Source organism: Zootoca vivipara, chromosome 6 (genome assembly GCF_963506605.1).
Source record: "Zootoca vivipara chromosome 6, rZooViv1.1, whole genome shotgun sequence".
NCBI lineage: Eukaryota > Metazoa > Chordata > Lepidosauria > Squamata > Lacertidae > Zootoca > Zootoca vivipara.
Genome location: NC_083281.1, coordinates 20,773,773 through 20,788,665, shown reverse-complemented (window position 1 = coordinate 20,788,665; position 14,893 = coordinate 20,773,773). Strand labels below are relative to the sequence as shown.

The 14,893-nt window shown below is 47.2% G+C and overlaps 1 protein-coding gene across 2 annotated transcripts; it reads left to right on the top strand.

The window, feature by feature from the left end:
* Positions 1 to 5,424: 5,424 nt before the first annotated feature.
* On the top strand, positions 5,425 to 12,194 carry LOC118087923 (apolipoprotein C-II). Of its 2 annotated transcripts, XM_035120998.2 has the most exons (5): positions 5,425 to 5,523; positions 6,037 to 6,090; positions 8,724 to 8,790; positions 11,182 to 11,338; positions 11,959 to 12,193. In XM_035120998.2, exons 3-5 carry the CDS (start codon positions 8,739 to 8,741, stop codon positions 12,047 to 12,049), a joined length of 300 nt encoding a protein of 99 aa, XP_034976889.1. In that variant the 5' UTR covers positions 5,425 to 5,523; positions 6,037 to 6,090; positions 8,724 to 8,738; the 3' UTR covers positions 12,050 to 12,193. The 2 variants fall into 2 exon arrangements, with proteins under 2 accessions (XP_034976889.1, XP_060131572.1); XM_060275589.1 differs by lacking the exon at positions 5,425 to 5,523 and having other exon boundaries at positions 6,031 to 6,090; positions 11,959 to 12,194.
* Positions 12,195 to 14,893: the final 2,699 nt, after the last annotated feature.

Genomic DNA, 14,893 nt, shown 5'->3' with positions numbered 1-14,893 from the left:
AATGTGTTTGAAGTCTAGTATGTACACAGCCTCAAATAAGTGTCAGTTGCCTCGTGTCGTTGTGACATCAGGTGATGGGCAGGTGAATGGTCCCGCCCACTTTTCCAAGTTGGACTTTGGAGGGTGGTGGGCTTAGATTGTTGGATCAATCCATCAACCTCTGATGGATGATTTAGAACAGGCGTCCCCAAACTCGGCCCTCCAGCTGTTTTGGGACTACAACTCCCATCATCCCTAGCTAACAGGACCAGTGGTCAGGAATGGTGGGAATTGTAGTCTCAAAACAGCTGGAGGGCCGAGTTTGGGGGTGCCTGATTTAGAAGGATTGGGTCTGGCATCACTTTTGCTGTGCGTATGTGCCAATATCCATACTCGGCAGTGTTACATCTCAACGCAGCTCCTTCCTTGGAAGCGTCTTCAGTGTTGAAGGTACACAACACAGTAGGCAATAAACACTCATGGCCACCATAAGGTTTTGGTTAACTGTGGAGGTTTACTTGACAGGCATAAAATGCGTATCAGTAGCAAATATACTGTATACAGACATTCACCACTGCCGTGGTCAAGGCATGCTTAGACTTCAACAAGAGTCCAAGACTCTCTCTCTGCAAGACGCAAGTGAGAGACTCTCAACAAGTTACACAAAACCATTGTTATCAGTACTTCCTGTCACACTGTGCTTGTCCAAAGAGCAGTTCCCACAGAAAACGTCCTTGCATAGACAAGAAGCCGTCTGCTGCTTCTTGAATCCTCTTCTCTGTTCTTCTCTATTTCTGGAACAAATGATTCTCTCTCACACAGAGAGAATATCCTGCTGGACATATCGAGTTCCCTACCCCAGGCACAGACCTTTTTAAAGGTGGTGAGGCTTTTAAAGGTGGTGAGGGGTTCCATCTCAAGTTATTTTGTGCTGTCGCCACATTAGATATCCCAAACTATCTCCTCTCTGCTGTAGAAAGGAAGACATAATTTTTATCCCCATAGCAGGAGAGAGGGGAGGGCGTGTGAGGGGATTGGTGGGTGCAGAGTGTTTGTGTGTGTGTGTGTGTGTGTGTGTGTGTGTGTGTTGATGAGCACCATCAGTATCAAACCAAACTGGTTTCTCGCTCTCCTTTGCATTGCAAAGTTTATGGGGCTGTCACCTCGATGCTGGAATAAAAGTCTTTTCAACGCTCTTCAAGCCCGCGTCTGCTCCCCTTCTGGGTCGAAAGGCGAGATACAGAAAAGGGGAAACGAGTAAATAACACAGACAAGTGATTGCACACAATTGGAAGGTTGCCAACTTCTTCTTTTCTTTTCTTTTTCTGAAATGAAAAGCTGCAGCTACAGGAATCAGGGGAAGTTCATAGTTCCTTAACGCTGGGTGAAAAGCTACATTTGCTCATGTCTCGAGATCAAACTGCTGTCTAAAGCTGGAGGCTTAAATAGTTTTTTCCTTTTTCCTGGTCAGCTGGCAACCTTATAAATAATAATAGTAATAAAATCTGAGAACAGTTGTTAATATCTGGAAAAGAGATGTGTCTGGGCTGCCTGGAAGCCACATTGCTTGGAGGATAAAGTTTTGCCCCCTAATCCCTGAAACGTGTTGCTCCCGAGGAAAGCATATTATGGCCTTTGTCAACTTGGTGCCTTCTTCCAGATGTTTTGGACTACAACTCCCATCAGCCCCAGCTGATGGGAGTTGTAGTCCAAAACATCTGAAAGAAGGCACCAGGTTGGCAAAGCCTGACATACTACTGGGTGCTCTCAAGCAGCCCCTGTTGTTATACTCCCATCACATGTTCCAGGGTTCATTTATAGTGCTCAGAAAGGAGTCCTTATCCTGAGGCTCAAAGGAAGCCACACTGATGGATCTTAGCTATAAACCAGCAGTGTCTTCTCCTCCCCCCAACCAAGTCCAGAGATTTCCTCTGCTTATGAGAGGTGTGGGGTGGTGTGTGTGTGTGTGTGTGTGTGTGTGTGTGTGTGTGTGTGTGTGTATTTTTGAAGCTCCTCCAGAATAAAGTTGGTTGATCAGTGACCAGGGACAAATATTGCACAAGGCCTAAGCAAACTGTCCTTGTCTCCCCAAGCTCTGCCTGCTCATCACTTTGCATCCTTGAATAAACAGCCCTTTGGACTTGCAGCCTACCAGGCCTTGCCCATTGCTGGGGGAGGCGTTTCAAAGAAAGGTCCAGCCCGGGGCTGGGATGGAGACATCACCGAGCATAGGATGGCCGGGTGTGGCAGGTTAGGGGGAAAGGCCTTGTTCCACTGCTTCTGGTGCAGTCAGTGCGTTCACACGGTTACTTTCCACGCTGTGTATATATACACCATAGCTGCCAAGTTTTCCCTTTTCTCGCGAGGAAGCCTATTCAGCATAAGGGAAAATCCCTTAAAATAAGGGATAACTTGGCAGCTATGATATACACACAGAGAGAAAAGTTAGGCCCAAACTGCATCTTCGTGGAATTTCTCCAAGGAGGATCCTGTGCTGTATTCAAGGCATAGTCAACACTTTGCTGCTGCGGATAGAATCATGGAATCGTAGAGTTACAAGGGACCTCGAGCGTCAACTAGTTCAACCTCCTGTACTGTATTTGTCCAATGTGAGACTCAAACCCACAGCCCTGAGATTAAGCGCCTCATGCTCTACTGACTGAGATATCCACCAGGGCAAGATGGTAAAGGTAAAGGGGACCCCTGACCATCAGGTCCAGTCACGGACGACTCTGGGGTTGTGGTGCTCATCTCGCTTTACTGGCCGAGGGAGCCGGCGTACAGCTTCCGGGTCATGTAGCCAGCATGACTAAGCCGCTTCTTGCGAACCAGAGCAGCGCACGGCCGTTTACCTTCCCACAAGCGATATCTATTTATCTACTTGCACTTTGATATGCTTTCGAACTGCTAGGTTGGCAGGAGTAGGGACCGAGCAACGGGAGCTCACCCCATTGCAGGGATTCGAACTGCTGACCTTCTGATTGGCAAGCCGTAGGCTCAGTGGTTTAACCCACAGCGCCACCCACATCCCTAGGGCAAGAGCCCAATTCCTCATTCAGAATCATCCCACTGGACTTATGTATCATATCTCAACACCAAGGCAACCATGTTCAGTGAGGTCTCCTCCTCCTAGAAAAGTGTCCATCAGAGCCAATGACTTCGTTGTTCCATCTGAAATCACTACAAATTGTTGTGGACCAGCCCACAAGCGAGGTCCCAGTTAAAGAAGAACGGCAACTTAAACTGATGGAATATGTGCAGCTTGCCGACAAAAAATATAGAATAAGAGAACAAGAAAAACATACGTTTAAAGAAGATTGGGAAATGTTTATTCAATATATGAGGGGAAATTGTACGATTGAAAACATTGGCAGCATTAAGATAAATTCAACAGTTTAAATAAGTTTTGATGGATGTAATAATGGAAGACTGAATGGTTTAGTTTATGTAAAATATGCAGATATTTATGTTATGCAAAATGAACCATGGAAAGAGAAGAAGGGAAGTCATTGATATTTTAAGGTTATTTAAATGAATACTCTAAATTTATAAAACAGAAAACTTAAATACAGTATACACACTGTGGACTGAAGCTGTCCAGCTCTGCCCTGGGGGAGGAAGAAGGGAGGAAGGGAGGCATACAGGCAAGGGCAACCTCAGGGCCTGCTCTTGTGAGGCCATGTTCCCATCATCACTCACTACCACTGCTAGTTTTCGAAGGCACATTCACGCGACATTAGTCACGACGCATGGCAATCCTGTAGTTTCTTGACAAATCCTGTTGTTCGATTACAGGTAGGTAGCCGTGTTGGTCTGGGTCGAAGTAAAATAAAAAAATTCCTTCAGTAGCACCTTAAAGACCAACTAAGTTTTTATTTTGGTATGAGCTTTCGTGTGCATGCACACTTCTGTTGTTCGATGTGGGCTTTCCCCTCAGACCAGCTTCAATTCTATTAGAAAACTGGAAGCAGTAATGTGAACATACCAAATAAACCTCAACTGCCCTGGAAAAACCGTGGCATCCTGTGTATTTTTTCTCAGGAGGACATGGTGGCCATTTTGGGCACGCCACAATTCCGCCTTCCCTAGGGCCACAATCTCGGGGGGGATCCGAGGCACAAAATCACAAGAGATCACAGCGCCCCAAAAGGACCACTGTGTTCTCACGAGAAACAAATGGAAAGGTGGCATCCCCAAACACAGTGCCCCAGTTTTTCCCTTTGACATGTTTTCCCTCAAATGACGTGAGTTTTTCCCCTCTGGTAAAATTTTTCCTACCCAAAGAAGGGCGACTGCCACAACCACTTCACCAACGAGACACAGCACGCACGTTCTCCACCAGCCTTAGAAAAAACCCTTAATCCCGTTTTTATTTTAATTCATTCTTTGGCAGATTTATAAAAAGAGAAGCACACACCAATAAACAAATTGAAGAAAGGGGCAGTATTAGATCCAGACACACACACCAAGACTCCTTGTGCTCTGCTCCCCCTTTCTTCCCACCCAGGACAGCCCTGCCCTCTGCCTGCCCCTCAGAGCTTGTGCAACAAGACAGGGTTGGGCCTCAGGGAGGAGGCTGGCAGCGGCAACCATGGAGAGGCAACAGCATGCTACCTCACCGCCACTGGCGGCATCGTCATCACTTGGGACAAGCGCCGGCTCTTCCTGCTCCCGGACCTCAGCGCTGGCAGGGGAAATAGGGACCTCCCGGGATCAAATCAGAAGCTGGGACCGCTTTTGTAATTCCAGGACTGTCCCTGGAAAATCGGGGCCCTTGGAGGTCCTGTGTATCCGGTGAAGACATCCCTGCCTCCAGTGACCTCACTGCATTTTAAGCTGCTAATATGGAGGGCTGGTTCCATACAGATTAGGCCAGTGGCTGCCAGTAGCTAATAGCCTCTGTTGGAGGCAGTATGCCCCTAGGTACCACTTTTTGGGAATCCCAAGATGGGGAGAGCTCGGTCGCACTTCTAGAGGGGCCTCCAAAGGCATCTACCTGACCACAGTGAGAACAGAACGTTGGACTACACCAGTGTTTCTCAAACTTGGGTCTACAGAGGTTTTTGGACTACAACTCCCATCACCCCTAGCTAGCGGGGCCAGTGGTAAGGGATGATGGGAACTGTAGTTAAAAAAAACCCAGCTGGAGACCCAAGTTTGGGAAACACTGAGCTAGGTGGACCTTTGGCCTGGTGCAGAAGGGCTCTACTTCATGTCCTAAACTCTCGGGGCTCCAAAGTTGGTAATGGATGGGAGAACTTTATCACTGGGCAGTGTCCTTACTCTTCTTCAGCTGAGCCCACCAGCCTGCTGGCTCACAAAGGCGGATATTCCCTGGAAACTCTCGCCCAGCGGTGTTGCAGCTCAGACCTGTTTGCTTGAACTTTGGACATCTCAGGGGATGTGCCATTTGGCCAAGAGGATTGTGGGAGAAGGTGGGGAAGAGGGCTGTGGGTGCAAGAGCTCCGTCTCATATAAATGTGCGGTGGCTAATTCTGGGCCAGGGAAGGGTAACAAGGACGGCGGTGGCTGCTGCTGCAGAGAGTGAGTGTGCTTGTCTTCTCAGGGGCTTAACTCTGCGGCCATCTCCCTTGTACCTTTGGAAAGACCAACAGGAGCCAGGTTTAATGGGGGAGAAAAGTTGCCGGCGTTTTTGGCTCTTGTACCCATGCAACAGATGAGGAAGTTGAGGCCATGCCAGGACCCAAAGGGGAGATCCATCACAATAAGATGTGCTCCTTTGAGACCCAGGGACCAATGCCATGGGAGGGGGAGTGCTGCAGAATTTAGGAACTGGTGCTATAATTCCTCCACCTTTTTTTTTTAAAAAAAGTTGTCTGTTGCCCTTGCCCACAGTCCATTTACATTTTTGCATATTTGAGAGCAAGGTAGGAAATGTGACAGTGCGATGCAATGGCCTCTGAGAGGAAACCAAACAGGCTTTTTGGAATTCCTGTTCTAAGGAGGTCAAGGGCTGACCTCTGATTCCGAAATGGGAAGAACTGTTGTCCCTAAGGGGCTCTGTTTACTGTTTACCTGCATATCTTCTGTGCTTAGTTTTAGGTCTCCCTAACAGCGAAGAAGAAGGAACGCGGCAATCTAAACTGAGAGGTAAGTCTCAATTTCTACTAGCTGCTGTATTTCATAGAATCATAGAATTGTAGAGCTGGAAGGGACCCCTCCCCCCAAGGGTCATCTAGTCCAACTCCCTACGATGCAGGAATCTCACCTAGATCTTGTGGGAGTCTGTTCCACCAGACATGCTCTTGTGGCTTTAACGTATTTCCACGCAGAAACAAAGCAATTTTCCCACTAAATATCTAAATGCCAGGGAGAGCTTCACCTGCTTAATCCCTGCATCTTGGACAGATGTTAGAGATATGAGAGGCAGAGGCTATTGAAAAGTTTGCAGCCGTTCCTGCAGGGCTGGAGGATCTGTGGCCCATCAGATGATTTGTTGGACTCCAACTCCCATCAGCGCCAGCTGATGGTCAGGTCCACCACCACCCCACGCTTCTGGGTGGTCAGGTATGATGGGAGTAGTAGTAGTCCAGTAGCTTCTGAAGAGTCATATGTTCCCCACCCCTGCTTTACTGAATGAAAGCATTCAGCATTATACCTCGAAATGTGTACTGTGAATGTGATTTATGGTAGCTTCATTAAGCAAATAAGAATACACACACACACACACACACACACACACACACACACACACACACACCCAGGTGGCACTGTGGGTTAAACCACAGAGTCTAGGGCTTGCTGATCAGAAGATCGGCGGTTTGATTCCCATCAAAGGGGTGAGCTCCCGTTGCTCGGTCCCAGCTCCTGCCCACCTAGCAGTTCGAAAGCACATCAAAGTGCAAGTAGATAAATAGGGACCGCTCCGGCGGGAAGGTAAACGGCGTTTCCGTGCGCTGCTCTGGTTTGCCAGAAGCAGCTTTGTCAGGGCCGTCTTAAGCGCCCCGGCGCCGTGGAGCGGCGGATCCCTCCGGCGCCCCCCACCCCGTTTCCCCTCCGGCGCCCCCCACCCCGTTTCCCCTCCGGCGCCCCCCTGCCCCGTTTCCCAGCGCGGTGGGCGGGTGGGTGGGCGCGGTGCGCAGCGGTGCTACCACAGGCGCTGCTGCGCGGAGGACCAGGCGGCCAGCGGGTGGGCGCAGCTCGCGGCACCCTCCTGGCGGGCCGACGCCATGGTGCCCTGCGCCACCCAGCCTGGCCGTAGGGCCGGCCCTGAGCTTTGTCATGCTGGCCACATGACCCGGAAGCTGTCTGCGGACAAACACCGTCTCCCTTGGCCTATAGAGCGAGATGAGCACCACAACCCCAGAGTTGGACACGACTGGACCTGATGGTCAGGGGCCCCTTTACCACACACACACACATGCAGTTTACAACCTCCGTTGAAATGTCAAATGAAACAATCCAGATTAGTAAGGAAATCTATGGCAGAAATGGATTCTTTTTTCAAAAAAATATAGAGAGAAAATTAAAGGAAGTGGTTGAAAAGAAAAAGATTGAAATTGGTCGCCACAGAAGGGTGGAGGGAAGTCAAAGCACTCAGGGAATCCTGAATGAAGGTGTTGATGTTTAATGTTTGAATTTGAATTTGTAATGTAAAAATCAATAAAAATGTTTTTTTAAAAACCCACCAATCCAGAATAAAGCATTGCAAAAGAAAATCAAATATAAAGTATACATTCAAGACAATGCAAATTGACAAGTAAGCTAAAATACCATCTGAAAGATTTCAAAATAAGACATTGCAAAGGAGGTCACTGCAGAATGCACATTGCCCTGCAAGCAGGACCAAAATGGAACAGCAGCTGTCCCCACTTGTCAATCAATCAATCAATAAATCAATAGTGCCTCTACAGGGTAGGAAAAAGCCATTTGTAGCTAGTGGTAGCCATTGATAGCCTTTGACCTGGCAATGATTTCCAGATGTCTCTCAGCCGTGTTGTTCCCTTATGCTGAATAGGCTTCCTCGCGAGAAAAGGGAAAACTTGACAGCTATGGCCAGAGTTGTTTGCCTTCCATCAATGAAAGCAAAATGGTGTTTGTGTCTCATTTGGCTGAATTCAACTTACAGTAAAAATAAAAACCCCAAACACTGCAACCCTCCCTCCTAGCACAGAGGGTGAGAAAGGACTATGTTTTATCTGGCAATGTTTTCTTTGTGAGATTCAAAATGTTTCAGCAAACGCATATCATGGCCGTTGGGTCGGCAATTCCAAGGACTCCGCAGTAAGAGGATAGGGATGAATGAGCTATCGATTGCCATCTTGTGCCCTGCCCTTCATCCAAGGCCACCCCCCCTTTATCCTCACAATGACCCTGTGATATGGGTTGCACCGAGTTACAGTGATTCGCCCCAGGTCATTCTGTGAACTTCATAGCAGAGTATTTGAAATGTATCTCCACAGTCTAGGTCCAGCTCTGGCTCTTTAAAAACAAAAAGTATAATAAAGATAATAGAATCATAGAATTGTAGAGTTGGAAGGGACCACGAGGGTCATCTAGTCCAACCCCCTGCAATGTAGGATTCTTTTGACCAACGTAGGGCTCGAACCCATGACCCTGAGATCAAGAGCCTCACACTTAACCGACTGAGCTGCGTGGGGTGGGTGGGGTGGATTTGTTTTGGCTGGGAAACAGCAAAACTAGCTATATCCCATGAGGGGCTCAGCTTTGCCTGTTTCCTAACCTGGTTTACCTAAGCGAATGTTTGTGTTTCAACATCCTAGGCAGCGGTTGTGAAAATGGATTTGAAACTTGTGGCCGTGTCGATCCTGCTAGTGCTTTTCTGCTCAGGCAAGTTTCCTCCAATTGCTGATTTGAGAAGGCATGTCTGTACATGGATGTCTGTATGTGCCATGCATTGAAAGAGCGCACGCCCAAATCGCTGGGATTTGTAGTTTGTTAAGGCTGCTGGGAACTGTAGCTCTGTAAGGGGTGAATCATAAGAACATACGAACTGACCAATGGCTTATCCGAGTGCAGCATCCTGTTCTCACAGTGGCCATCCAGAAGCCTGAGGGAATCACACAAGCAAGAGCTGAGTGCAAGAGCATTTCTCCTCCTGTGGCTCTCAGCAGCTGGCACTCAGAAGCATTGATTGCCTCCGACCATGGAGACAGAGCATAGCCATTTTGGCCAGTAGCTGCTGATAGCCTCTCACCTCCATGAATTGATCCAATCCTCATTTAAAGCCACCACTGCTTCCTGTGGGAGAGAGTTCCATAGTTTAACGATGTGCTGTTTCCAGGATGCTTTTGGGGCGGTGGCAAAAAACTGTGCGTTGAATGTTTGTGGTGTGTACAACAGTTGACGGCCGTGCTTCGGTTCTCCTCCAAAGTGGAAATCACAAATGGTTTTATGTTCCGATGTGTAAAATGCAGATAGGATCAGGTGAAAGGGCCCTTGAACAGGGTAAACCCCAAGTTGTTGCAATGAATCCAAATGTTTCCTGCACTTTTTACCATTTGTGTGCATTGCAAGTCACTAGGCAGAAGATGGAGATTTATGTGGAAGGTGGAATGTCGCCTTTTGGTTCTCTTTGCAAGATAAGCTTCACTTCTGAAATTTTTGCACAGTTAAGGTAGGGTTGCCATATTTCAAAAAGTAAAATCCAGGACACCCCAAAAGTTGTTGAGCTTCCCCCCCAAAAAAAACACCTCTAAAAAGGCGATTTTTCAATTCACTTGTCTAAAATCCTGGAAAATCTGGACATATGGCAACCCTAATTAAGGGTACAGGAGCCCCATTCTCAATTGCAGGTGGTCACCCAACTAGCATGTGCATGGCTTGAGATACCTATTAGGTCCATAAATTACCATATAGCATATATTCAACACAAAAACCAGCAAAATGTGTTGTTGACAAAGGACAGCTGGACATGTAAAGGGCCCCAATACCTTCAGTAGCTTAGGGCATCATCAAACCTAAATCCGGCCCAGGGAGGGGGGCGTGAAGTGGTGATGCATGCCCCCCCCACGGCAGCGGTCCCTGGGTCCCCCCCCACGGCTGCGGTCCCCCGTTAAAGGGACTGATTTGGAGGGGAGTCACTGGCCATACGCTGAAAGGTTGTCAGTGGACCCCCCAGCATTGCGGTGAAATGGGAGCAGGCACTCTGTGTAAACAAATGTCTTCCAGAGCCAGCCCACTTCCCAGACAGACCTGATTACCCTGATGTGCCTCAGATCAGGGAGCCAGCATGGTATAGTGGTTAAGACTGGTGGATTCTGAATCTGGTGAACCGGGTTCGCTTCCCCGCTCCTCCACATGCAGCTGCTGGGTGACCTTGGGCTAGTCACACTTCTCTGAAGTCTCTCAGCCTCACTCACCTCACAGAGTGTTTGTTGTGGGGGAGGAAGGGAAAAGGAGATTGTTAGCCGCTTTGAGACTCCTTAAGGGGAGTGAAAGGCGGGATATCAAGTCCAAACTCTCTTTCTCCTTCTCTTCTTCTTCTTCTTCTTCTTCTTCTTCTTCTTCTTCTTCTTCTTCTTCTTCTTCTTCTTCTTCTTCTTCTTCTTCTTCTTCTTCTTCTGATCCCCAGCTGGGGACTGGGAGGGATACATGCCCAATGCCTAAACCAAGGTCTTCCTACACCTGAAAGTTTAAATAAAGTTGTGGCCAATTTAATCCCTTAATACATTGTCATGAGTCATCCATTTCTTCCGGGTGGCTCTTGGGGTCGGCGGGTGGGCCTCCGCCTGGGCACACAATTAAAGGAGACATGACGAGTTCACAATCCAAGTTAAGCCAAGGTATTTCTGACAGGGTACCCCCTAAATTAGCGTACTGCCCTCAGGTGTGCTGGAAGATGTTATCATCATCATCATCATCATCATTTTTTATATTTTTTTATCCGCATGCCGGCTTTAAAGTAAGATTTCACAGCCAGCCCAGTCACCCTCTGTATACAGAATGGTGGGCGCGCCATCTTGTCCTCCGCCTCAGGCGACAAAATGCCAAACTGGCCCTGGTCATAAGAAAAGGCCCAAACTGAACACACTGTGGTTTCATTTCCCTTATTTCCCTTACTTCTCTCTTTGAACAGGAAGCTCTCAGGAGCTTACAATAACTTCAAAACAAAAGTCACCATTTCAATCACCCAAGAAACGCAAACAATAAATAAAACAATTTGCCCCAAATATCTTAACAGTTTACTTTTTTGTTCTTTTCTGTTCACCTTTTTTGCAGAAGTCTCCAGCTTTCGCTTGCAGAAACGAGAAGCCGAGGAGCCGGAAGTGTTCGCTCAAGTTAAGGAGAAAGTCACAGGGGTCTGGAGTCAAGTTTCCAGCACAGCCCAGGGCTGGCTAGAGAAAATCCAAAATCTGGAAGTCACAAAGCCAATCATGTGAGAATAAGGCAGGGGACAAGCAGAGAGGTGGTGGGCGGAGGGAGGTTTTCCAGTAATTTAGGGTTGTAGCCAGTGTTACTCATACTCAAGAGTAGACTCCATGAAATTGATGGACATGGTCCACCCTGAGTTCAAAACCTACAGTATATTTGCAGAACTATGAATCCACTTTAAACTGTTATGGCTTCCCCCAGAGAATCCTGGGAACTGTCATTTGTTAAGGGTGCTTAGAGTTGTTAGGAAGCCCGCTATTCCCCTTCCAGAGCTACAAGTCACAGTACGGTTTCACAAGTCAATCCCTCTTCCTAGGGAACACGGTAAATTATAACTCTGTGAGGCATAGCTGCCATGTTTTCCCTTTTCTCACGAGGAAGCCTATTCAGCATAAGGGAATTTCCCTTTAAAAAAGGGATAACTTGGCAGCTATGCTGTGAGGGGAAGAGGGGCAGGGTCTCCTATCAACTCCCAGCACCTTTAACAAACTACATCTCCCAGAATTCTTTGGAAAAGGGGACCCATGAGTGTTTCAAGTGGTGTCACTATGCTTTAAATATATATGGTGTGGATGTGGCTACCGACTACCCATCTTCAACCCTTCTTTCCTTTATCCTTTCCAGAACTATGTACGAAAACAGCATGTCAAAGATTAGGACCTACACGGACATACTCTCTGACCAAGTTTACCACCTGATGCAAAGTGAGAGTTAGTGTCGTCCACCTTTCTCCCTTCTGCAGAGACTAGTCGCTGAGGCTCAGGGAAGCCTTCGTTTTTTTCATACATTTTGCGTGTAAAGATGCTCCCATGCTTAGGAAATGAATAAAGCTTCTTTCCTGCTGAAGTGCTCATTTGTGAGTTGCATTCTTCCTTTGGGAGGGAGGAAAGTGTTGACATTTCAACGGATGACCTAAAAAATAAGGAGAGGCATTCCAGTTTTTCCCCTCAGCTCCTCATTTCTCTCCAGTCGCTAGCTGAGTTCTCCACATTTCCACATCAGTTTGCATTCTATTTATTTATGTTAAAAGGTCATCGTGGAAATTCACCTGCTTCTTGCTGTGAATGTATCCCGACAGACACATTCTCAACTCGAACGCAATTTTGTGTGATGGGCATGCAATAAATTGCAACGACAAAGCAATAATTACACCTCCTTTTTTTTGCAAAGCCATTTTGGCCTGCATTATTTTCCACCAGCGCATGAATTTTTATTTTATTTTTTACAAACATTAGCATGTGCATCCTTGTACACATTACCTGGCTCGAGGACTCGCTTGCAAAATTCGGAAAAGTGTGTAAAGGATGGTTGTGATTTGGATCAGAAAGCACAAATTAGGTAAGTTCTCCTTTAAATGCAAGCTGACTTTAATTTCTGCCACCCACCAACTTCCCCTACCTGCCACTCATTCTGTCACCTTAAGAACTTTGGGGAGATATCACGAGGTTAGAGGGAGCTAGAATTCCCAGCATTCTGACTATACATTTCAACAGGGACAAATGTAAGTTTCTACATTTGAAATAATCGAATGCACAAATTTAGGATGGGGTGGGGGGTGGGGGACATCTGGCTCACCTGCAGTGCATGTGAAAAGAATCTAGGGGTCTTAGTAGACCACAAGCTGAACATGAGTCAGCAGAGTGATGAAGCAGCAAAAAAAGGCAAATGCTATTCGAGGTTGCAGTCTAGTGTCCGGATCAAGGGAAGTAATAAAAGGTAAAGGTACCCCTGACCATTAGGTCCAGTTGCGGACGACTCTGGGGTTGCGGCGCAAATCTCGCTCTATAGGCCAAGGGAGCCGGTGTTTGTCCACAGACAGCTTCCAGGTCATGTGGCCAGCATGACTAAGCCGCTTCTGGCGAACCAGAGCAGCACACGGAAATGCCGTTTACCTTCCTGCCGGAGCAGTACCTATTTATCTACTTGCACTTTGATGTGCTTTTGAACTGCTACCGTGTTTCTCATATTATAAGGCACGTCTTATATTTATTTTTTCCTCAAAAAAACACACTATAGCTTATTTTCAAGGGATGTCTTATTTTTTTCCTCCTCCTCCTGCCGCGGCCGGCATTGCTGCTGCGCCTATCACTATGTCTTATTTTCGGGGTATGGCTTATATTCCTTGAATGCTTAAAAATCCTGCTATGGCTTATTTTATGGGTATGTCTTAAAATATGAGAAACAGGGTAGGTAGGCAGGAGCTGGGACCAAGCAACAGGAGCTCAGCCCGTTGCGGGCATTCAAACCACTGGCTTTCTGATCGGCAAGCCCTAGCTCAGTGGTTTAGAGACCATGGGTAGGCAAACTAAGGCCTGGGGGCCAGATCTGGCCCAATCGCCTTCTAAATCCGGCCCATTGACGGTCTGAGAATCAACATGTTTTTACATGAGTAGAATGTGTCCTTTTATTTAAAATGCATCTCTGGGTTATTTGTGGGGCCTGCCTGGTGTTTTTTTACATGAGTAGAATGTGTGCTTTTATTTAAAATGCATCTCTGCATTATTTGTGGGGCATAGGAATTCGTTCAGGTTTTTTTTTAGTTGTCCCCCCCCCCCCCAAATATCCCAAGAGCTGTCACATGGAAGACGGAGCAAGCTTGTTTCCTCCTGCTCTGGAGGGTAGGACCCGAACCCATGGCTTCAAGGTTACAAGAAATGAGATGCCGACTAAACATCAGGAAGAACATTCTGGTGGCAAGGGCTCCCACGAGAGGTGGTGGACTCTCCTTCACTGGAGGTTTTTAAGCAGAGCTTAGAGGGCCTTCTGTCATAGATCTTTAGTTGTGATTCCCGGGGGGGGGGGGGTGGCGGCTTCCCAGATCCTGACACTGAGTTAAAACCACAGTAGGTATGTTTGCATCTTCACCAATGAGGCTTCTGTTGCTTCAGTTGAACATTTTCTGCTGCCTAGCGCCACCTCCAGAGCTTGGAGAAAACCGCACAAGTGAATTAATAAATGGTTAAAAACCTAAGAATTTGGAGAGCGTGGCGTCTTGGTTTTGACATTGTGGGGAGCTTTGAAACATCCTATGATGGTCCAGTAGCATGGCATACACTAATACATGTGCCTTTCTGTTTAATCTCCACCCTGTTTGCTTAGGAGACAAATTTGCAGTGGTGTAGTACAAGGAAACAGAACTCTGGGACTATTTTCACAGCAAGAGTGAGGATATCTTGCAGAGTACTGGGGTAATGGACAAACCCTCCTTGTCCTGGCAAACATATGAGATGACCTTGAAGCTTTCAAGTTTGTTTGTGATAAATTATCACGGGGGGGGGGGGGAGCCAAGAGAGGCTGGGTACATCGTCCCTTTCCTTTACCGCTCTCCTGTTTCAGGATAGCAATTTAGATGGTGGACATTTCTCTGCGGGATTGTTTAATTAATAGCCAAAGGTGCTGCATTCCAGCTGGCTGAAGATATTTTGTTAAAGCTCAGTGTGTTTTGCAAGTTGAACTTATAATGTCGGAGAAATAAGCTTCACTGTGTTTCATGGAGCTTACTCCCAGGTAACTGCGTGTGCAGCTGCAGTCATGCCGAAGCCAATAATAAAATCTGCTG

Excerpts from the sequence above, each read along its gene's own strand:
- LOC118087923 (XM_060275589.1), top strand. The coding sequence starts at position 8,739 with ATGGATTTGAAACTTGTGGCCGTGTCGATCCTGCTAGTGCTTTTCTGC. Across the intron at positions 8,791-11,181 it reads GCTAGTGCTTTTCTGCTCAG|AAGTCTCCAGCTTTCGCTTG; the intron begins GCAAGTTTCCTC and ends CCTTTTTTGCAG. Across the intron at positions 11,339-11,958 it reads GAAGTCACAAAGCCAATCAT|AACTATGTACGAAAACAGCA; the intron begins GTGAGAATAAGG and ends TATCCTTTCCAG.